Source organism: Pyrus communis, chromosome 13 (assembly GCF_963583255.1).
Source record: "Pyrus communis chromosome 13, drPyrComm1.1, whole genome shotgun sequence".
NCBI lineage: Eukaryota > Viridiplantae > Streptophyta > Magnoliopsida > Rosales > Rosaceae > Pyrus > Pyrus communis.
Genome location: NC_084815.1, coordinates 4,668,203 through 4,690,735, shown reverse-complemented (window position 1 = coordinate 4,690,735; position 22,533 = coordinate 4,668,203). Strand labels below are relative to the sequence as shown.

At 37.9% G+C, this 22,533-nt stretch overlaps 2 protein-coding genes across 4 annotated transcripts; one reads left to right on the top strand and one right to left on the bottom strand.

The window, feature by feature from the left end:
- The first annotated feature begins 379 nt into the window (after positions 1-379).
- LOC137713350 (protein EMSY-LIKE 1-like) lies at positions 380-5,242 on the top strand. Of its 3 annotated transcripts, XM_068452642.1 has the most exons (11): positions 380-674; positions 1,688-1,810; positions 1,910-2,075; positions 2,171-2,280; positions 2,379-2,499; positions 2,690-2,911; positions 3,552-3,620; positions 4,072-4,263; positions 4,353-4,421; positions 4,508-4,571; positions 4,996-5,242. In XM_068452642.1, exons 3-11 carry the CDS (start codon positions 1,977-1,979, stop codon positions 5,040-5,042), a joined length of 993 nt encoding a protein of 330 aa, XP_068308743.1. In that variant the 5' UTR covers positions 380-674; positions 1,688-1,810; positions 1,910-1,976; the 3' UTR covers positions 5,043-5,242. The 3 variants fall into 3 exon arrangements, with proteins under 3 accessions (XP_068308743.1, XP_068308742.1, XP_068308741.1); XM_068452641.1 differs by lacking the exon at positions 1,688-1,810 and having other exon boundaries at positions 1,873-2,075; positions 4,999-5,242; XM_068452640.1 differs by lacking the exon at positions 1,688-1,810 and having other exon boundaries at positions 1,873-2,075.
- Positions 5,243-16,559: 11,317 nt separating this feature from the next.
- On the bottom strand, positions 16,560-21,243 carry LOC137713634 (uncharacterized). Its single transcript, XM_068452958.1, has 3 exons — positions 20,787-21,243; positions 20,004-20,676; positions 16,560-17,796 (listed from the first exon to the last, which is right to left on the bottom strand). Exons 1-3 carry the CDS (start codon positions 21,122-21,124, stop codon positions 16,783-16,785), a joined length of 2,025 nt encoding a protein of 674 aa, XP_068309059.1. The 5' UTR covers positions 21,125-21,243; the 3' UTR covers positions 16,560-16,782.
- Between the last annotated feature and the right edge of the window lie 1,290 nt (positions 21,244-22,533).

The following is a 22,533-nucleotide window of genomic DNA, read 5'->3' as shown; positions in this document are numbered from 1 at the left end:
CATGATCTTATACAAATTCAATTTTTTTTTTTTTTTTTCAAATGGAGACCGTTTGGTTCGTTTACATATTTATTTCTATATTTCGAAAACGAAACAAATTTTTGAAAACGTTCCCAACCATACCTTAATTTTCCTATTTTATTTATGTTATTATTATTAAGAGTTTTCGAAACTAATTAAGTACTTTAATTGGGTCCTCCCAGCAAAACCAAAACGTTTGGGCCTGAAGATTGTGATCGAAATGCCTAAAGTTCAACCCAAATTTTAATTCGGATACGAAAAATAAACTTGTCGGCCAAATTTAAAGCCGAAGCCCACAGCCTTTTTCCTGTATATATGACCAACTCAAAACCGCAACGGCAAGCCTTCGCAACACGGGACCAGTTTGAAATCGTAACTGTAAGCTTTCTTCTGCTTATATAACTCCCCCCCAACTCCCTTCCCTCCTCGACCCCTCTCTCTCCCCTCTCTCTCTCTCTCTCTCTTGATTTCAAATTTTCAAGATCTAGACTTAGGTTTTGTGTCGAATTCTTAAAAGGCTCCACGAAAGGCAAAGCTCGCGACTTTCGGACTTTCTTCACGAACGCTAGCCCCTGCACTTTGCTTTCTCTTTCTAGGGTTGTTGTATTCTTGGCCATTTTTGCACATGGACTATGATGTCTCCGAAATCAGTGGTGAGAAAAGTTCGAACCGTTACCGTTTTCTCTAATCTGGGTCATTTTCTTAACGGATTTCGGGTAGTGGGTTAGGGTTTAATTTGGATAATTTGTACAATTGGGTTTCGTTCGAGCCCTGCGAAATGCGGAGTGGGTTTTTCTGCAAATTAGGGTTGTGGGGGTTATTGGGTTTGTTCGAATTGGGGAGGTTGAGGTTATAATGGTGTGATTTTGTTGGTGTTCGTCTCTGGGTTTTGTTTTTGGGAATTTGGGTTTTGGCAATGCATGGAATTAGGGTTTTTGATAGGTTTCTTTTACTCTCTATGTGTGAAATACTGAGGGGTTTGGAATTCTTACGTATTGTAATAGTGATTGTTGTTGCGCAAATAGTGAATAAAGAGAGAAGAAAAATTACTGTAAAACATTTTCTGCTATCTGTTTGTAAAGGGGTTACAAATTACTTAGGCTTGCCAACTCAAAGTGACTCGTAAGTACATTTTTTGTAACTCCTTTCATTTTTCCCAAATATAATGATCATTATGGATACTGGATAGAGTGGAAGGAACTGAAGATGGGATAAGGAATGAATTTTACCATATTCACAGATTGATAATATAATAATCGTAATTTGTACGTGTAAATGTGTGTGTACGTAAGATGCATGGATATCAACGATGCAAGTGTTATTAAATTCCCATACTGCATTTGTTTTGTTTATGGATTACTTGAAACAATTGTTTGTTGCCTTTGTCATCTAAGTAAACTTACGAGAACTATGTACCAAGCAAGTTCCCAGCAGTTCTGCCTTAATTTTGTAGTCAGAGAATTGAATGCGAGCCAACTAAGATTGAATTCTTGCGAACTTTAGACAATTTTGTTTTTCTCGAGTTGGTGCTTAATAACAGATTCAACCCAAGTAGTCGCAGATTTTCATTGCAAATTGTTAACTTTCTCAACAAAACGTGTAATCCTTAACTTGATAAATATACAGATTATAAATTATCTCTATTTTTTTTTTTACTTATGTTCAGGGTAAATATACCTTGCAATCTATAGCTTTGGAAGACTTCCAAATGGATATGGTGCCAACTTTCATCTTGATAATCTGCGCTGTTTGTTGTGTCTAAACAGTAATGGTTATCCTCTCTTCTGAGGTAAAGTTACGGGTGACAGATTTCTTGTATGATCTCTATAACTTTATATGGAATAACTGCAGGCACTGATGATGATCTTCCTCCATCTCATCAAAACAGAATTCCTCGAGGGGGTAAAGTCTCGGGAAACGAAAGATCTGCTGTAGGTTCTATCTCATTTTCTAGGATGTATACAGACATGGAGGCTGAAATTCATCACCTTGAGCAAGAAGCATACTGTGCAGTCCTAAGGGCGTTTAAAGCGCAGTCTAATGCGATTACTTGGGTATTTATGGTTGCATGTCACTGTGCTTGTTATCTTGAATCCTTGTTATTGTTTGTAAATCAACCTTTAATATTTATCATGGGTATGTACATCAGGAGAAGGAAGGTTTGATTACTGAACTTAGGAAAGAACTGAGAGTATCGGATGATGAACACAGAGAGCTTCTGACCATGGTTAATTCTGAGGACATCATCGATAAGATAAGGTAAGTCTCTTGAAAGTTGAAAAAGATGTAGCAGAGTGACTCATATATTGGCCGGGAGTTTAGTATTATACTTTTTAATCGTCACATGTTTGTATCAGAGTGTGGAGAGACAAAGGTGGTCATCAAGCTGCTAGGCTTACTTCATCTCAGAATGTATATGAACTTTTACCTAGTCCTAGTATTTCAGCGTCCCGAAAGAAACAGAAAACATCACAATCGGTAACTTCTCAAGCATTTCATCTTGCAATGCTGGCTTTAAATTAGCACTTGTTTTGCAGCCCTTGTGTTTAAAAGTAATTTAAGGAGCTCATTTGAGCCATGAGGAAAGTCAATTATAAACTTAAAGTAATCGTTATGGTCGTGTGAAGAAAAACATTTAATTCACCTTAGTTGTGTTTGTTATTCTTAGCATGGTCAGCCATTCCCTGGTTTATCCTCAATGAAGTCCATGAAATACCCTTCAACAGGACCTGTCGGAAGTAGACAATTCACCCGCAGTTCTTCTGGTCCCTTTGTTGAAGCGGCTGAAGCAGAAACGTCTGATTCATTAGTTGGAAGGAAAGTGTGGACAAGGTGGCCTGAAGACAACAGCTTCTATGAAGCCGTTATCACTTACTACAACCCGGCAGAGGTAGGTTTGAAGTCTCTATAAGATGTTTCTGATTCAGTCCTTCTGTAACAACATTAGTTGTTTTGAAGTTGTAAGTTTAGTTTCTGGTAACATGCACATGTCAGAGTGAAAGAAGCATAGATGAAAGTTCGCCGAGTTAATAGGTATTATTAGTGGTATACTTCCAGTTTGGTGTTTTATTTTTTAATTTATCTTAGATGGGGTTGTGCTCCTACTATATTTGATATGATAGAAGCTAGAAACTCTCTTAAATTGCATAAGTGAACACTGTACCTTGTAATATCAATATGGAGAGTTGTTTCGTTTGTTATAGGTTCAGTTGACTCTAAATTAAAAATGAATAGCGTAGACATTTTTTCTAATTAAAAGTTGACTTCTAGTCTGAATCGCCTCATCAGTGTCAGATCTTAATATTGTTTTGCCTCTTTTTAAAAACATGCAATAGTCTTGCAACATAGTTTGAATAATTGAACCACAGTAGTTGTCAATGGTACGTGACGTTGGTATAAATTTAACATTAAAGATACATCCACTTGACATGTTTTTGTGCTCTTAGCCTGACGTTTAAATGACCCGTGTTTTGATTTTCTATTATGCGTCAGATTCTTCAAACATTCAAATAAACTTGTATTTTTTACAGGGTCGACACGCTTTGGTCTATGACATACATACACCAAATGAGACATGGGAATGGGTTGATCTTAAAGAGGTGAGTCTATAAGTTCTATGTGATGTGTGCTTCTATTCCACTGTGACATTAACCTGCTAATGTTCCTGTAGCTATTTGTCAAACCGAATCATTAACCAAAAAGTAGGAACCACAAGGAGAATGCATAAGAGATATAGATTTAGAGCATTTATTTCTTCTGCTAACCTTTTTAATAATAAGCAGATGTGTACATCTTATACCAGTATCTTAGCCCTTGATTACATAAACAAACCTATATAATTGCAGCCCTCCGGTATAATTAAAAACCGCTCACCGGCTTTTATTGACCATTTATTCTTGGCATATATACATTTTCCACATTGCTGGTTTTAATCATATTCTTCTATATTGTTTATGGTAAGCGACAAAGTTCTATCCCGAGAAATGAAGACTTCCATGTTTTATTTTTAAAAAGGGGATGGGGATTCCATTGACTCGTTACTGATTACAGATCTCTCCTGAGGATATCTGTTGGGAAGATCCGGGCCCATCAGGACGCAGGGCTAAGAAATCTACGAGCCATACCACAAGAAAGCGAGGACCCACAAAGTCTCAATCAAAGAAAGAACTTCCGTCGCAAAATGGTATAGGGAAGGCGCCAGATGATTTAGAATTATTAAATACCGATACCCTGGTGAAGGAGGTATGTATGATGAACTTTACTAGGTGTTGAGCCCACCCTATCTGAAATTATGTTCGTTATTTTCATTTCACTGCTTTGAATTTTACTAGGTGGAGAGAGTTTTCAATGCAAGTGAGCCAGATCCTTTTGAGCTCGAAAAAGCAAGGAAAATTCTGAAAGTAATATTAGTTCCTTTACTTTCTCTCCCGTTTCTCCTATTCTTAAGTTAAAATTCCAATTTGACGCTTATATGTATCAAATGCAGGATCACGAACAGGCCCTTGTTGATGCCATTCAAAGGCTGGCATATGCATCGGATGGTGAAAGTGGTAATAGATATATGTGTACATAATTATCATTGATCACTCTGTTTTACATTTCTTTTTTCTTCTCCTTCGAGCTCAAAATAAGTTAAGCGGCCAATTGTTGTACCGTCTGGAGTTTCCGGAGTTTCCGGTATGCAAGTTAGTTTTTAACAGCAGATTGGAAAAACTCATTAGTAGTATTTGCAATACTGCGCCTTTGTTAGGCCTTGTAATCTTGTAGTTGATTAAAATGAAAATAACCCATCACCTAACAGTGTACAAAATGACTGAGAATCAAGACTCGTAAATAAAATGTATCCATAAAGATGGGTGGATTACTCGGCTTTTAATTATATGAGCATCACACTAGATCCAAACAGACGTTATGACCGTGATTTGTGATTAAACTGTTTGAATTCTGCTTATTCTTTGTAATTTTTCTTCAAAGCAGATAGAGAGCACACATTTCTGCACAGTCGATCAATGGATGGATAGCAGTGGGAACAAGTATCGTTGTTGAAAGCATCAGAGTATTGACAGAGTCCACAACGGGATGATCTTTGGCTGGTACCCTTTGGAGGTAGCAGGAATCCAGGTGGTGGTCAAATTTATTAGGCACATCCAAATGTGAAAACATCTCGAGTTAGTGTTTCACATACGGCAAGAAGTTGAGGAGGTACCGTTTCTTTCGGAATCTGTTAGATTGTTGCTCAAATGTAAAGTTGCTTATAGCAAATGACATCAAGAACTTGTCCTGATTCATTCCCTCCTGTATGAAGCTGGAGATTTATAGCTTACGGTGTTGATCTCTTGTAGCGTGTTTAAACTGCGTGCATAAATCCTGCGAAGAAAGCAAACAAATTCGCATTCGTGGCAAAATATCACTGAGGTTAGACTCAGATCATCGAGTAAAAATTCCATCTGGTTTCCCTTGATATGGTGATGATTAAATTGATAAATACCTGAACACGAAGCGATTATCGGACTGAATTGTTTGCTAATGCGATTAGTGGGGTTTACTGCACCAAGTAGTTGCCCGGAGCTTGCCCTCGTGAAATTGGTGCATCCATCTTGGGTGCCGGTAGAGCCAGAGATGCAAGCACCCTGCACAAACAAATATCATATGATGAATAAACGATTTAAGTTCATCGTTGTTGAAAGGATGAGCTCTAATTACTGTTGAAATCCAGGCTGAGGTTTTTCATTCATCGATGAACATGTCAAATGAAAACACAAACCGTAACATATTTCGTGATTACATCGACATTCAAATCGTACGAACTATACCCTTTGAAACCGTAACATATTTCCATATACTCTGTACATGCATCTGGATGCAAGAAGGATGCTAGAAACATGGCTATTCTACTCTCAAAAGCAAAAGAAAAATTGGATACACAGATTCAGTTGAGTACACCGATTATAAAAGAAACGATTGTTCTACTACTGTAGAAGTACTACCGATGAACTAAGTACGGTTTCATGAATAACTTGTATAAACATAGTATTCAAAGGCATACTCGATAGTGAAATACAAATGTCCAAACTACCTTAGAGAATCATACACCATCAGCAAACTGGATCCCAAAGGCACAAGTTGAAAGAGACAGCTAGCAGAAAGTCGAAAGACCAAACCAGGTCTGCATTAAGCAGCGAAACTTGTCTCCAATTTGCAACCAAAATCTAATAAAATGGTTTAACTATCAAAGGTCCTGTGAAACAAGAGAATGTCCCGTGCGCAAAAAAAATTTGAATCTTCTACTTCATACCAAAAGATTAAAACAATCAACACAACGATTGGTCTTCTTCTACATGTTCCCAACACTGATCAGTTGGAGGAATAGACATGAACTTACACTAATCACATGAAGTTTCTACGAATCAAATCAATCACAAAATGCACTCTACAACAGAAACTGTCAAATTATGAGAGACGCGGGCCAAAGGCTCACTTCTAACAACACCGATATTGTCCCCAACTTGGTAATTACCACCTGCACTATTCATCAAGTGTGGACTTTTATCACAAAATGTCTCGGTATTAGTTAGAGTGAGGTTAGGATATTTAAACTCTTCTTTCCTTAGAGATACGATCGATGTGAAATAAACAGAATCAACCCTCCTAGTGTATATTCTTCTACGCCAAGAACACTTCCAAATAACATAACTCAACCAAACGCTGCGGATTACTAGTCTCATTCCTTCTTGTGCAAATGTCTTTGAAATAAATCAACAATTCAACATACACCAGCATACTACATATCCTACAAGGTAGCTCAAATGAGATCGTGTTCTTTCGGGACTCCGGGGTTTATAAGCATAAAACCCATCACCAGAAATCTATAATCTACCTCATCAGCATCTTAATCCAGACCTTAACAAGATCATAAACATCTCTATAATTCAAGCAGCTCCAGTTAAAAATCAAAACTTGATTATAACTTCGACATCTAAAGCATCAATTGCACATATAAACAAACGGATCATCCACAAACCCCCAAAGACAAATGAAAAACTGGAGGACCCCAAAATGCAGAGAAATATTAATCAACAAAAATGGCAAAGAAAAAAGCACACCTGCAGAAGAAGACACGAAAACGCAAACGAAATCTGATTCTGCAGATGAATTCTAAGAGACCCTTTCAGTTGTTGCGAATCTGCCGGCGTTTCTGGTATCAAAGGCGACGGCTTTGAAGCCCCCATTTGAGCAGAAGGTTGGATATCTGGTTTTGGGATTCTTTGGGTTGGTTTTGAAGGGTCATATGGAATTCCTCCACCTCAATTGTCATGAAAAGAGTGTGTTTGTAACTGGCAAATGATGAGAGAGAGAGAGAGAGAGAAGGGGATGGGATTGGGGGATGACTTTGTTATGAAGGGATGATATCCACAACCACCATTGTTTGAAGGATTTTTGTGTTGAATTTGCATAATTGCGTTTGACATTTTGACAAGAATACCTAGAATAAAAGGGTACCCCTTGAGGGAAGGAAATCCAAATGAAAGAAAGAGGTCAAGGTCCCCCATTAGACTCTGGCTTTTTATTATTATTATTTTCTTTTCTTTTCTCGTTTAGAAGAAATAAAGGAAAACATGGAGATTTTAATCAAAGCTTAGGTGACAATTTGTAAATTATGGCTAGGACAAGTCATTCCTATACATAGAAGACGACATGACATCATTTCGTTATATAAACGTCATAATCAAAATCGTTCATTTTAATTATCATCGTCTAAAGAGTACATCTTTAAAAGTCATTTTCTTTTGAAAAAAAAAAAAAATTATAAAAATTCATTAAATGAAAACTGTTAAGCCGTCTATATGTGTGGAACAAATCGACAATTATGAAAAAGAAATGAAGCGTTTCAATTTTAAAGCGTAATGACACATTATATGTACAAAATTGTTTTAACACCGAAACTTGTAACGAAGGGGTACCAATTAGATTGGGTTTGCTAACACAAAAGAAAATATTAATTAAATAGTATTATTGTCAAACGCATGAGAATCTGTTGAACTAATTTTACCATCACACTTACATCTAGGGTTCGATTCGATTTGAAACGGTTCGATTTTTTGCGAAAACCAAAATTTCAGTTTGGTTCGGTTCAAATTTTTTTCGGTTGTTTTGGTTCGGTTTTTTTCGGTTCAATTTCGGTTTTTTTTTTTTTTTAATCAAAAAATGATGTAAATGGAAGGAACCTGCCTAATGCCTATCAACATCCCAGTTCTCATATATCAGAGAATTGAAAGCCTCAAAATCCTGAATATATTCAAGTAATTCAACTACTTATGATCAAGCAAATCGAATTCAAATTTTCAAAACTTAAGCAAATACAAAAACATATATTCTTCAATGAAATGTACATCACCATGATTCAAAATTCTAAAAATTAAAAATTTACAAAATCATGAAATAATTCAACAAATTAACTGATCGATGCAGATCGAAACAAAAACAAAGCAAATGGGTTCATCTAAATGACATAATCAGACTCCAATATTGCATGCCCACATTCAAATTCAAAGTCAAGTGCACAATAGATCTAGAAAATTCCAAAACATATTCAGAGAAAAATACAAACTTTTCCACCTTAAATTACATAAATTTCAAATGGGTAACCATAAAATTAAAAACCTATAAACTGAAAAAGAAATAAAACCCAACAAACGAAGATCAGAGATTGACGGTTTTGGTTCAGAGCCACCATGTCGTCTCTTCTTCTCTTGCCGGGGTAAAACTGAAGATGTAGGCGTTGCCAACTAAGACTAACCTCGTCCACCGTCAACTGCCCATCAGTCCCATATTGTGCCCCTGGAATGCCCCACTGCCATTGTGGTTTGGCTCTCCTTTTTGCTACCGTCGAAATCCACAAAGCATCTTCACAGGAGAAGACTGGATAGAGAGTGATTTGGAGGAAGAGATGAAGGAGAGAGAGACACTGAGGAAGCAAAGTGTTAGGATCCTAGTTATTGGCTTTATATCTTTATGGTATTTTGTCTTATCCTAGTAGTAGTTGGTTTCATCCAACGGTAGTAAGGGTGGAAATGTGTTCCATTCGGGGCACCCCTCCTCCATGGTTGTATATAAGCCTCCTTTCACCATTTGGGAAAGGCATGAATGAAAAGAATTGTTATTTTATTGCTTACTTTCCTTGCATTTTCCTCTTCTTCTCCATTCCTACGAAATGGATCCTACCATCTGGTATCCATAGCTCAGGTGTGCTTCCATGGGCAAGCGCACGGCATCGGTGACTGTGACCGACGTTTCGAATGTGGCACTCGACCGGCAGTTTCGGCAACAGCACATCATCACTCAAATCCAGAACTTGCGTGCCAAGGTCACGCTGATGAACCTACAGCAGGATGCTCTACAGCACCACCTTGCAGATCTGGCCATCCACCGCACTTAGCAGGAGCAACTCCAACAAACTTGTCTTGAGGAACTCCGTTCTCTAAAGACCCAACCCACTACCCTCCCTCAGCCCACATGGAGTACTTCTCCACCACAGCCCATCGCTACCTTCTACTCGTCGAGGACCCCTTTCACTGCTGATCCTTCGTCCCCCTCTCCCACCACGCCGTCATTCCACTCCTATTTCCATCCCGTTGGTGATTTCCCCACCTTCAAATATTTACCCCAGTCCTCCAACGGCTCCATTTTCCATCCATTTGACTCCGACCCATATTTCTTCCACCACTACCCGCCCCCTCCACCAACCCACGACCTTAATTTGACCCATGCCTACTTGACCCTTCCCAATTCGCCTATAACCATTCTAGCTCCAAACTTACAGGGGCCGATGACGTCCATACCCGCCTTCATGAAGTTCACAACGGCATCGCTGGAGCCAATTCTTCATCATGCGAATCTGGGCAAGCAAGTTCAACATGTTACGAAATCTGTGTCTTCTCTGCGTATTTGACAAGACAGGTTACAAACTCAGCCTACGGAATTAGAATATGGGATAGAGTCTCAATTGGAGGGTTTGGATTCAACGCTTAGATTAAACCTTTCCCATGCACTTGAATCGACGCCATTAAACCCTTACCCGAGGCCGCTCATATACTCGCCGCCACTGACCTCTATTCCGTATTTAGAGTCAGTTATGAAGGCTCCTTATTCTTTCTCTGCCGTCTCGATTTCCTCAATTTCGCCAGAAATTGGGTCTTCGCCCACAGTCTCCCTGGGCATTCGTCAAACTGCACCACCAAATGTCACTGTGTCAATGTTTGGCTCTCCTTCATCGCCCTTTGCCTATACTATTCTGCCTTCTCATGGGCCATTGTTGGTCCCAAATTCCACCAACTCCACCAATGCACTACCCCATCTGAGTGGTTGCAACGACTTAGACAAAGGTGTACAAAGTATGGGTTTCTCGCTCACACACTCAGACGCCAATTTGCAACTTATGCGCCTTCGTCAACTCTCTTTCCTTGACACTACGAAAACTGGACCTGATATATTTAATTCCTTGAATGATTGTTTGGGAAATTTAATGGTTTTATTTTTTTGGCTCTTATGTGATGTTTTTTTTTAATGATTCCAATTGGTGGTTTTGTAAGTACCTTGTGGGCACATTCGAGAAAGGTATTTTGAATGCAATTGAACTGTTTCATGAAATGTCTACGAGATGGAGTGCTGGCAATATGGGTACTCTATTTGATTTCTTATATCAGCCGGAAAGCAATTTGGATGCTTTGGCTATAGATCTATATGTTGATTTCTCTCTGTTGTCCACTAGGAAGCTATATGTTGATTTCTCTCTGCTGTTCACTAGGAACCTTGACTTTCAGCCTGTATGGGATCCGGGCAATGCTGTAACTAACACTATAGAGTTGATGTGCTGTTTTATGTGCCAAAAGAACCATTTCGATGTGCACCCTCAATTTTTGGTTTTGCCGCTAGACCTCATAAATCCTGCAATGCATTCTACTTGTCTACAACCACAGGTGCTTGCCACAGGAATAGGAATTATTCAACATAAATCTAGGTTTTTGCACTTGACGGTCCAATCTCAGTACATGAGGTATTGTTCTTGTTTCAATCTTTCAACGAATTATGTTGTTTCTATGACCGAAATGCACAATTTTTTTCATGATTGGGAGTTGTGCATTTATGAGCATGAACCATATCATATTTCTATTGTTGGAGTTTGTCCGTTTGCAGCCACCCATGTTATTCCTCCACTTCAGAGACTTGTTGGTCTTGTTCTTATTACTGATCCCATGGTTATACAGATTGCTTTTGGCAAGCATTTTAATAGTGCGAAGTCCATAGTTGAGTGCACTACTACATATTTGGTTGATGTTATAGCTTCTCTGTTTCTCAGTTAGTTGAGAAAGACTACAAAACCCTTGACAGTTTAAACGCAAATGGGTTATTGCCTTTACACGATTTAATTGAGTTGGCTTCTATTGACTTTGGCCTCAATGCTAGTGAGATAATTTCTATTGTATACTTGGAGGGCTTACTTGGTCATGCTCAGGAGAGCATTGGTTTGCTAGTGTGGAGCAACGATGGATCGCGTATACGACTTCGGGGATATCAAATACTTTTCCAAGACGACATTTCCTATACGACTTCGGGGATATCAATCACTTTTCTTGATGCCTCAAATTTCATAGTTTTGAAGATTCCAATGGAACTAGCAATTGCATCCAACGAGTCACACTCAGTTTCTTGTCCAGCATTCTTTGGTTTTGGACCTCTAAATTCTCTCATGTTTACTTTGTTAAATGAATCTCAGCAGTTGGAGCACAATATGACAATTGAGACGTGCGGCACAAATCCACTAGCATTTTTCACTGATTCTATATCAACACTTTCATGGATTATGGCTGCAACAAGGCACTTTCTGATACGGCATCATAGTGTCAGCTTTTCTGTATTCCACCAATGGCCTGCCATCTTCTCCAATTCTTCCAGGTCTTTTGGTTCTTTGGGTATATTGTTTGGCAAAAATTGGCTATATTACATGCTTGCTGGACTTGTGGTCTATTTGGCGATTCACACTACACTGGTTTTGGAAGCATTTATCATGCTAATTTTTTTTGGAACTAATTTTAACGAAGGGGTACCAATTAGATTGGGGTTTTTTATAGGGCCCAATTAGATTAGGTTTGCTAACACAAAAGAAAATATTAATTAAATAATATTATTGTCAAACGCATGAGAATCTGTTGAACTAATTTTACCATCACACTTACATCTAGGGCTGGGTTCGATTCGAAACGATTCGATTTTTTGCTAAAACTGAAATTTCATTTCGGTTCAATTCAAAATTTTTTCGGTTGTTTTGGTTTGGTTTTTTTCAGTTTAGTTTCGGTTTTTTTTTTTTTTTTTTTTTTTTTTTTTTCAAAAAATGATGTAAATGGAAGGAACCTCTTGCCTAATGCCTATCAACATCCCAGTTCTCATATATCAGAGAGTTGAGAGCCTCAAAATCCTGAATATATTCAAGTAATTCAACTACTTATGGTCAAGCAAATCGAATTCAAATTTTCAAAACTTAAGCAAATACAGAAATATATATTCTTCAATGAAATGTACATCACCAGGATTCAACATTCTAAAAGTTAAAAATTTGCAAAATCATGAAATAATTCAACAAATTAACTGATCGATGCAGATCAAAACAAAAACAAAGCAAATGGGTTCGTCTAAATGACATAATCGGACTCCAATATCGCATGCCCACATTCAAATTCAAAGTCAAGTCCACAATAGATCTAGAAAATTCCAAAACATATTCAGAGAAAAATACAAACTTTTCCACCTTAAATTACATAAATTTCAAATGGGTAACCATAAAATTAAAAACCCATAAACTAAAAAAATAAATAAAACCCACCAAATGGAGATCAAAGATTGAAGGCTTCGGTTCAGAGCCACCATGTCGTCTCTTCTTCTCTTGCAGGTGTAAAACTGAAGATGTAAGCGCTGCCAACTAAGACTAACCTCATCCATCATCAACTGCCCATCAGTCCCATATTGTACCCCTGGACTACCCCACTGCCATTGTGGTTTGGTGATAGGAGTATATTTAGGCAACTTACTTAGCTTGTTTTCATGCATTTATGCTGTTAATTCATAGTTGTTTTAGTAGTTTAAGCCATTTTCGTGTGTTTTTAGGTTCATATGGCTAAGGAAGCAAAAAGGTGCATTTTGGAGCCTTTTGGAGCAAAATTGGGCTTGGAATGGATAGCTTATGCTTGGAGCAAAAGGAATGGACGAAATTGAAGACCTAAAAGAGTTAGGATTCCTAATCACAAGAGGATTCCTAATCAAATGAGGAATCCTAGTCAAAGAAGGTTTCCTACTTGAAGTAGGAAAGTTATGCCAAGGTTTCCTATTTTGGTTCAGCCTTTCCTAATCCTTAAAGACTCCATGTTTCAGCAATATCAAGGACTTCTAACTATTCTAGGACACAAAACAAAGTTTCCTTGCAACATAAATTCCATGTCGTGCATCCTTTGGTGTTTCCCTTCCTTGCCATGCAAGGGAGGGCCTTCTTTCCTACTCTAAAGCATTCAAACACATTCCTTTTTCATATCAAACTCAGCCATAACTCACATATCCTTTTCTATTCCAAAATCCTTGCCTAATTTCAGAAATAAATGACATTCCCCTTCTCACAATTGAATGCCGCAGGTTACCTTCCCTTTTCCTTCAATTTCTGACTTTGTGTTTCCTTTTCTTTAAGCATTTGGAGTAAATTCATTTCCTAAACTAAGTAATAAAGCCTTAGGATTCTTTCTTCCTTGTAAAAACCCCTATGCCACACCCTTATTAAACCTAATCACCCTTCCATACAACCTGCCTTCATTCACTCAGAAAACTCATCTTTGCCGCAGCCTTCCATCCAACTTTCCACCATTCCCCTACTTCCAAACCTTCATCCAAGCCTCCATACACCACCCATAACCCTTGCCGCACCACCCTACCTTCCTAAATCCATTCAAAACCCAGAAAATCATCCACAAAACCACCCTAGACTCTTGTGCCGTGACTTAGCAAGGAAGAGGAGAAGGAAGACGAAGCCTTGGACGTTTGTGCATTCGAGTTGGAGTATTGGAACGTTTTTAGGTGTAATCTATCTTTTGTTTTCAATGTTTAATTCTATTGTCCTGTGTTTTGTTATGAGCATGAGAGGCTAAACTCGTTTTAGCCTAGGGATGCTTTGAAACCATGATTACGTTTATATTATGAGTTGATAAATTCCAGTTGTGATTTCATAAATTGTGAATGCAATTTACTTAACCGTTTGATGGATAACTTATTCTTGTATGTCGATTAGGGAGGCCTACTTAATTTGCATGCTTGAATTTGGTGCTAGAATATAAGGGAGTTTCACATAATCATCACAAACTTATATTCACAAGTAGTTAAGGTTGTTTTCACAATCATGTTAAGTAAATTCCTAGCATGAGTATCATAATGTCATAGTTACAAGTGCTTTGTCAATACTTATGATTTCCATTGAACGTAATGATCTTTGATTGTATCTCTATTATGATGTCATGTAGGAGACTTTTGAAGAATGCTTTGGATTGTCATATGATGTCATCCAATCCACTAACTTAAGGGAAATCTGAGGGTTAATTAGTGATGTCACAGTTAATCTGGGGTGTTGAGGTTCATGGTTTATCGGAAAAGCAACTGGAAATCAATTTATGTTTGAATGTATCATGTGTGGAGAAGTATCCCTTAGCTATCCCATCATCCATTGGTTTTTCTTAATTTCGTCAAAATCTGTTTTAAAGTTTTAATTTACTTGTTTTTGTTTTAAATTAGTCCAAAATCAAATCCCCTTTACTTACTTGTTCCAAATCTGTCCAAAAGTGTCTTTTTGAGTCTTTTGAGTCAAAGCTAATTGTATTTTCGTCCAAATTGAGTCCTAGAGTCTAAATTGAGTCTTTTTTATTGTTTTGAGTAGTTTTGAGTCTTTGAAGTTTGTTTTGAGTCATACAAGTTTAGTTAAGAGTGTTTTGAGTTGTTTAAGTGTTTTAAAGCATATTTTTACATCTTTGAGTCGATTTTCATTAGATTAGCAAGCCCTCCTAATCCCCGGCCTAGAACGATCCCTACTTATATCTATACTACAATTGTCAAAAAAAAAGGTTTAATTTGAATGCTATTATTTATCACATCATTTGGCTCTCCTCTTTGCTATCGTTGAAATCCACAAAGCATCTCCACAGGAGAAGACTGGAGAGAGAGAGAGAGAGAGAGAGAGAGAGAGAGAGAGAGAGAGAGAGAGAGATTTGGAGGAATAGAGGAAGGAGAGAGAGAGAGACCGAGGAAGCAAAGTGTTAGGATCCTAGTTATTGGGTTTATATCTTTATGGTATTTTGTCTTATCCTAGTAGTAGTTGGTTTCATCCAACGGTAGTGAGGGTGGAGATGTGTTCCAATCGGGGCACCCCTCCTCTAGGGTTGTATAGAAGCCTCCTTTCACCATTTGGGAAAGGCATGAATGAAACGAATTGTTATTTTATTTCTTACTTTCCTTGCATTTTCCTCTTCCTCTCCATTCCTACGGAATGGATCCTATCACAAAGGCAGAGAGGAAGCAGCGGAAGGGGAGAGAGAGTGTGTTTGAGAAAAGGTGAAAACTGAAATGGGAGTGAGTGATGGCTAGGGTTTGCAAACTTTAAGAAATTTTATAAAGCATTAAATATTAGAAACCTATAAATGACTTACTGGTATAATGATGTCAACACAAACCCTACAGTCAAGTTGGCTTAGAGCAACTATCCCCAACCTAGAGGTGAGGGGTTCAAACTCTGACACAAACATATTTGTTAGGAATTCATATACGGGTGTTTTTTTTCGGTTTGGCAGTTTCGATTCAATTTTTTTCAACTTTGGTTCGGTTTAGCTTCTGGTTTTTTGAACCCACCCCTACTTACATCATTGAAATTTCTTTCCACACAAAACGTCACATTTAGACCCTTTTTGTACAACTTCACCCCTTACGTGAGTCGAACTTCGATTTAATTCATTTACCATCAAAAGTGTTAACATTTAGAAAGTACAATACCTTCTCCAAAATCTTCTCCTACCACAAGCGCAAAGGAGCAACTATCCCCAACCTAGAGGTGAGGGGTTCAAACTCTGACACAAACATATTTGTTAGGAATTTATATACGGGTGTTTTTTTTCGGTTTGGCAGTTTCGATTCAATTTTTTTCAACTTTGGTTCGGTTTAGCTTCTGGTTTTTTGAACCCACCCCTACTTACATCATTGAAATTTCTTTCCACACAAAACGTCACATTTAGACCCTTTTTGTACAACTTCACCCCTTACGTGAGTCGAACTTCAATTTAATTCATTTACCATCAAAAGTGTTAACGTTTAGAAAGTACAATACCTTCTCCAAAATCTTCTCCTACCACAAGCGCAAAGGAGCAACGCAAGTCATTACCCTCATTCTTGTACCACTTCAAAAAGTTCCTGCCCTTCTTCGTTCGCAAATTCTTCCTCATGAGTGCCGCTAACAATTTTCATAATTTAAGTATACAATTATCAACAAATTCCATTGAGAAAATATCGAGTTCAATCTATATAATCCATAACTTATCATTAGAACCCTACAATGCAATTATAAGTATCGTTACATGTAACTCTATCATCAGAAGAACAAAAAACTGTTTGTAATATTATTATAACAAGGCACATTACCAAGAACCAACCATCCCCTTCTTTGCCTGTCGACTGCCGTGCACTTCAGCTTCATCGGCCTCTAGCTCGTTTAGCTGGACCAGCCGTTGTTGCTGCCGCCCTCTTTGAGGGCCGTCCCACATTCCTTTTCGATGGGCTGTCCTGCTCTTTTGCTGCCTGTCTACCACCAGAACCTCTGCGCGAACCTTGATCTTTCTGCGTGTTTCCTTTGCCATTTCCATTTTTCCTCTGCTCTGCTCTGCCTCCTTTGCTGTTATTCTCAGGGGTCTTTGATGCCTCTAGCAATGATACGGTTTTGGATGAGGAGCTCTTGATTCTACTCAAGAAATTTGCGGCACTTTGCTTTTTCCCACCTGCATTATTGTTGCTCTTCTTTTCTGTCTCAGCTTTGGATTCTGAATTCTCATTGCTAGATAACACTCTGCTCTTCTTTTCCATCTCAGCTTTGGACTCCGAATTCTCATTGACATCTGAGTTTCTTTCGTTGTTAGTATTACTACGGGTCCTGACATTTTTGGTCATGTTGTTTCTTGTACTGCTCCTACGTCTTTCCTTTCTTCTTCTCTTGGTGACATGGAGTTTCTCAATTTCATCCGAGGACTCCTCTTTTTGTTTCCAATTTATAGCTGGTTTGACATCACGGAATGTAGAGGCCTGCTCTTTTCTTCTTTCTGGTCCCGAAGAAGATGTGGACGCTCTTGCAGTTATGGAGCTGCGTTTGCGACAAGCATTGTGTGGAAGTGATAGTTTTGATTTTGCAAGCAATGAATCCGACGTTTCAGGTTCAGGATTCACAGGGGGAGCTGGTTGTGTCGGAGTTTCTTCTTTAGGTGGCGGTTCTTGCTTAGGAGGCAGACAAGCCATTTCCTTTGACACAAGTGACCGAAGCTCACACGCAGCCTTGTATTCTGGAGACTTTTTCCCAAAGAAGACTATGGCATTGTTGCAAATAAGCAACATATCTCGAAAAAATAAGCTTCTGCTGCACCGTGAGTACCAACCTCCTTCAAGTCTGGTTTGCACCATTTCAAAATCTACATGCTGCCGAATCATTTTTGTATAATCCTGCAACATTTGCGAACCATAAGCGATATTGTTAGCTCTTAATTTCCAATAATGTCAAATCATTTAAGATTACTAAATGGACGACGTCACTGCAATTGTTCTGCAGCTTTCCAGTTGAAAGCGCCACAATTTTGCCCACAAAAACATAAAGAATGTTTACAATTTTGGCAAAACAAATTTTAACCCAACAAAGCAACTATATCTCAAGAGACACATCTAGTTTGAATCTCCTCCCCGTCGATTAGACTAGTTTAAAATATCATCTTGTAACTTATCTCATCGGTTCAGACAAATCCACTTCACCATTTTTCAATAATCCTCTTTACAAGAGATGGTTTTTTAACTGCACGGAGTAGAATTTGAATTCAAGTGCACATCCATTATGGGCATCCTGACTATGGGCTGGTTTGGTATTGCTGTGCTTTGAAAAAAAACTGTTTTTGCTATGCTGTGAGAATAAGCAGCTGTGAAATAAAGCAACAGAGTGTTTGGTAAACTTTTTTTGTAAAAGTGCTTTTGAAAAAAAAAAAGTAGTATTATAATGTTTGGTAAACTTTTATGTAAAACAGATGTGAAAAAAAACCAGTTTTTCAAAGCTGGGTTTTGCAGCTTCTTGTTTTTTACTTTTTTTCACCCAAAACTGTGAAAAAAAGCTGAAGCTGAACGTTTACCAAACACAAAAACAGCTCCTAGTTTTTTTTTATACTAGCTTTTTTCAGAATCACTTCAATACTAAACTAGGCTTATGTCTAGCCTAAATATAGTTGTATTTATCTTTACTTTGTTGAAAAATGTTCGAAGTTCTAATCATCCACATATTAAGGAAAATGAAAAGTGTGCACACCATGACATGGTGTGGTACACCTATATTGCACTATAATTTTGTCCTATGGGTCCCCTACCAACTATTCTAGCTACCATCTTTTTTGTGCAAAATAAGAGTCTAAAGATAGACCCAAAAAAACAGTCAAAAGTTGAAATCTAAGGGAAAGACCTGACCTTACAAAAAAAAAAAAAAAACTAACAAAAAGTTCAAAAAAACTTTAGTTTTAATGAAAAATGACAAATAAATGTGTGATGAATAGTACCAGGAAAAGATAAAAATGTGGTTCTTCGTTAAAAATGAACAATACCGAAAGTGTTTCGATAAAACTCCAAAAAATAAGACATTTTTTGCTATTATAACATATCTAAACTACACCAAATAAACATGAAAGGATTTGAACCCGATATATAGAGAGCTTAAAAAGAGACCGCAACCCAGGCATGCAGTAGACATAATCTGGAATTTGAACAAAGGTAGTGCTATCCATCGAATATAGTAAATAAGATCAATAACCACAAATTAATAAGAGTGTGAAAAACACTCCTCTAACACCATCTCCAATCTTTGGAGATAAAACTTAAAAATTTAAGCTAAAAAATTTTTAGCCATAATCCAAAAACTACTTTTCTCCTCCAACCTTTATTGCTTAAAATTTTAGTCCGAAATTATTTAAATAATGATTTTAGCTTTCTTCTTTTTTTTCGGTAACTTTTTTGAAAATAAAATTTATGTAGAACATCCTAATTTATTTTTATGAACATTTTAATCTAAAAATATTCAAATTCTAATAAGTATTTAAAAATCATACAAATATATAGATGTTTATAAAGTTTTAAATTAAATTTGATTTAAATTATTTTTTTAAATTATTTTGAACGTTAAATTTAATTTTGAGTCGTAAAATCTTTTTTTATCATTAGATTTAATCTTATTTGATCATAACCATTGGATTATAAGTAAAAAATTAAAATATAACAATTTGGTGAGTCCAAAATAATTTAAGTCTGACTTAAATCTTTGAATGAATTTAGTCCAGAGATATATTTTTTTTCTCAGGATTTATTTTTACCAAAGGTTTTAAAAGTTTATATTTTAAATTTTATCCCATAAGTTAGAGATGATCTAAATAAATAGAAAGGTGAACTGGACACAGCACGGCACGAGGTGGGTCCCTTTTAGTCCTCTTAATCTGCACCATCAGGCAGAATATAACAACACAAAATATGGAGTAAAAAAAACAAGACAACGTCGCAGCCTTTAAAACAGCGGTGACGTGTCGCCACCTTATTGGATAGGGACGTCTGACATAAATACGTCGTCGTTAGGTTTTTATAGATTTAAAAAAAAATTAATTTCCTTTTTAAAGGAAAAATAAGCAAACCTGGGAATGGAGCCGGCGCTCGAAAAAGGAGGCAAACTTAAGAGAGCGAAGGATCTCGAGGAAATCAACCAACGGCTGAGATTCAACTGGGACCCCCTTCATGGCGGGAGACTGGTCCTCCTGGTCCGGCTCACCATGCTCCTCCGGTCCGACCGGTTCAGGTTCCTCACCTGCTTTTCTCGACAAACTCGCCGAGCTCTGCACGTCACTGCTACTCTGACGACTCTCCTTCGTCCCTTCCTCCCCTCCCTTTGACTCGGCCACCGATTCCCTCAACTCCCGCGAGTTACCCTTCTTCGACTCCATAACCGCCGGTTCCTTCGCCACCGAATCGGAACTTCCGTTGCACGAATCCTCCACCGCCGGATTACTCGACTTATCGGCCGTCCCGATCTCCTCACCGGCTGCTTCACCCGGTTCATCCGGCTCCGAACCATTACCCGTATCGGCATCTCCGGTTCCGGGTTCCTCGGGTTTCGGATCTGTCGTTTTCGATTCGTCAAACGACCGTCCGTCGCGCACGGAGATATCTTTCTTCTCCGGCAAGACGTCAGCCGGTTTGATCTCTGCCTCTTGGGTCTTCTCAAGATCCGATTTTTCAACCGGTTTTTCTGTCTCCCTCAGACTCTGTTCGCGCACTTCTTTTAACCTCTCCACCTTCGATTGCAGAGACCTACACGATTAATTTTAATCACCAAAAAAAAAAAAAAAAAAAACTATTAACTCCGATGGATAATTAAAAAAAAATAATCAAACGCCGTCGTTACGGGTTGAGATTTTTACACGATGGAGCGGTCGTAGCGTTGGAGTTCAAGCCGGAGTTCGTCGAGCCGCCGCTGCCGCAACTGGTCGAGCCAAAGGATGGGGGATTTATCATCGTCGCTGGCGGCGGAGACGGCGTCGTTGAAGCGGCGGCGGAGGTCGTGGAACTTGCGCTTGCAGGCGTGCGGGGTGAGGAGGTGGAGGTTGGAACTGCGCTTGCGGAGTTCGGTGGCGACGGAGTCCCAGCTCTGGGTGCCGAAGCGGTGGACGGCGCAGGCGAGGAGGAGCTCCTCCCAGGTCCCCCATGTTGGTGTTTGTTTCTGGGAAAAATTAGCGGGCTTATCCATAAGGAAAATCATTCAGTGAGTCAGTCCATCGTCTCTAATAAGTTTGGGTTCTTCTGGTTTGGCCTCTGCAATTCCATTGAGAAATATGTTTGATTTAATTCCCTTTTTAGGGTTTTTTGTTTGTTTGTTTATTTGGTTGCGTTCTGATATAGGCACTTATCTCGAGCATGTCATACGCTTCCTACCGTACTGGCTTTGCTTTTGTCGGCCAAATTTATTATTTTATTTCCTAATTTTGTAGTATTTAAGTAAATTTACCTTTTCGAATTTTGAAGAAATAAATATGAAAATTGTTTTTGGTACTTTAAAATTTATATTCTACACTTCTTATAAATGTATATTTTTTTTATTAAAGAATGTTTAGAGTGCAAATTGAAATTGAGATTTGTGATGCCAATAACAATTCTCAAAAAAATTATCAAGTTTAAAATTTGCACAAATTACGCTTTTTGCAAGTATCATTACCATATAAAATTAGAATAATGCTATTTACACATACTTTTACTTTTTACTTAGTGTTATTAATTTTGAGTATCGATTTTTTTCAATTCATTCGATTTAACGGTAAAATTTGAAAGGATTGTGCAAGAAGTAAAAATGAGTATGTAGATAGTACTACTTTATCAATTATAGGATTAAGTACCTAAAAAACTCAATATTTTAGTATCACTTCAACTTTTTGAGGATAAAAGAAATTTAATTAAGGGAGAAGTCTCGGAAACACCCGAGTCTTCTAGGGTCATACAACAGGGCATTTCTAGCTTACTTGGACTCAAATAATAATAAAAATAACTTCAAAAATGACATGAAAATGAAAAAATAAATAACAAATAACAAATTTACAAAGAATATAAAAAATGAAAAACAAAAATGAAGATCGGGAAATATTAAGTCCTCGCCACCTCCAAGCTTCACCTGTGGCCATCAAAACTCCATCCCAACTTTTATACTAGTCTTGAAAGCTGTGACTGGCCTACTTGGTGGTTGCAAATATTAAGTCCTAGGTGAGTTAAATATGATAAGGGAATAAGGGAGGAAGACTCAGAAAGAAGGGGAGAAAGAACTTAGGCTGATATTGATGTATCACCTTCATAATCTTGATATTAAAGGAGAAACCTACAAGATTGAATCTGGTCTATTTCCAATACTTTAGACCTGTTGTAAGTCCTGAGTCAGCAAGTGCACCTGCCACTAGATTTATTTGTTTGATAACATGTTGAAGCTCTATGTGATCCGTGTGGGTGATGATGTGAAGTGGATACCCTTCTTGACCACTCCCAGCCGCTACAACATATTTGTTTTGCTTTGGTTTGGAGTGATCTTGAGTTGTAGGGTGAAGTTGGTGATTGTGTATTGGGTTTGAGGGTGATAGCTTGTGACTATTAGTTGGTGGAGGCCATACTTTCATGACCGTCTATTGA

What these genes read in the sequence shown, in the direction of transcription:
- LOC137713350 (XM_068452640.1), top strand. Translation starts at nt 647, where the DNA reads ATGGACTATGATGTCTCCGAAATCAGTG. An exon ending in AACAGAAAACATCACAATCG is followed by an intron (nt 2,500 to 2,689) that starts GTAACTTCTCAA and finishes TGTTATTCTTAG; the next exon opens with CATGGTCAGCCATTCCCTGG. An exon ending in AATGGGTTGATCTTAAAGAG is followed by an intron (nt 3,621 to 4,071) that starts GTGAGTCTATAA and finishes TACTGATTACAG; the next exon opens with ATCTCTCCTGAGGATATCTG.
- LOC137713634 (XM_068452958.1), bottom strand. Translation starts at nt 21,124, where the DNA reads ATGATTTTCCTTATGGATAAGCCCGCTAATTTTTCCCAGAAACAAACA. An exon ending in CGCTACGACCGCTCCATCGT is followed by an intron (nt 20,677 to 20,786) that starts GTAAAAATCTCA and finishes TTAATCGTGTAG; the next exon opens with GTCTCTGCAATCGAAGGTGG. An exon ending in AGCGCCGGCTCCATTCCCAG is followed by an intron (nt 17,797 to 20,003) that starts GTTTGCTTATTT and finishes CAAATGTTGCAG; the next exon opens with GATTATACAAAAATGATTCG.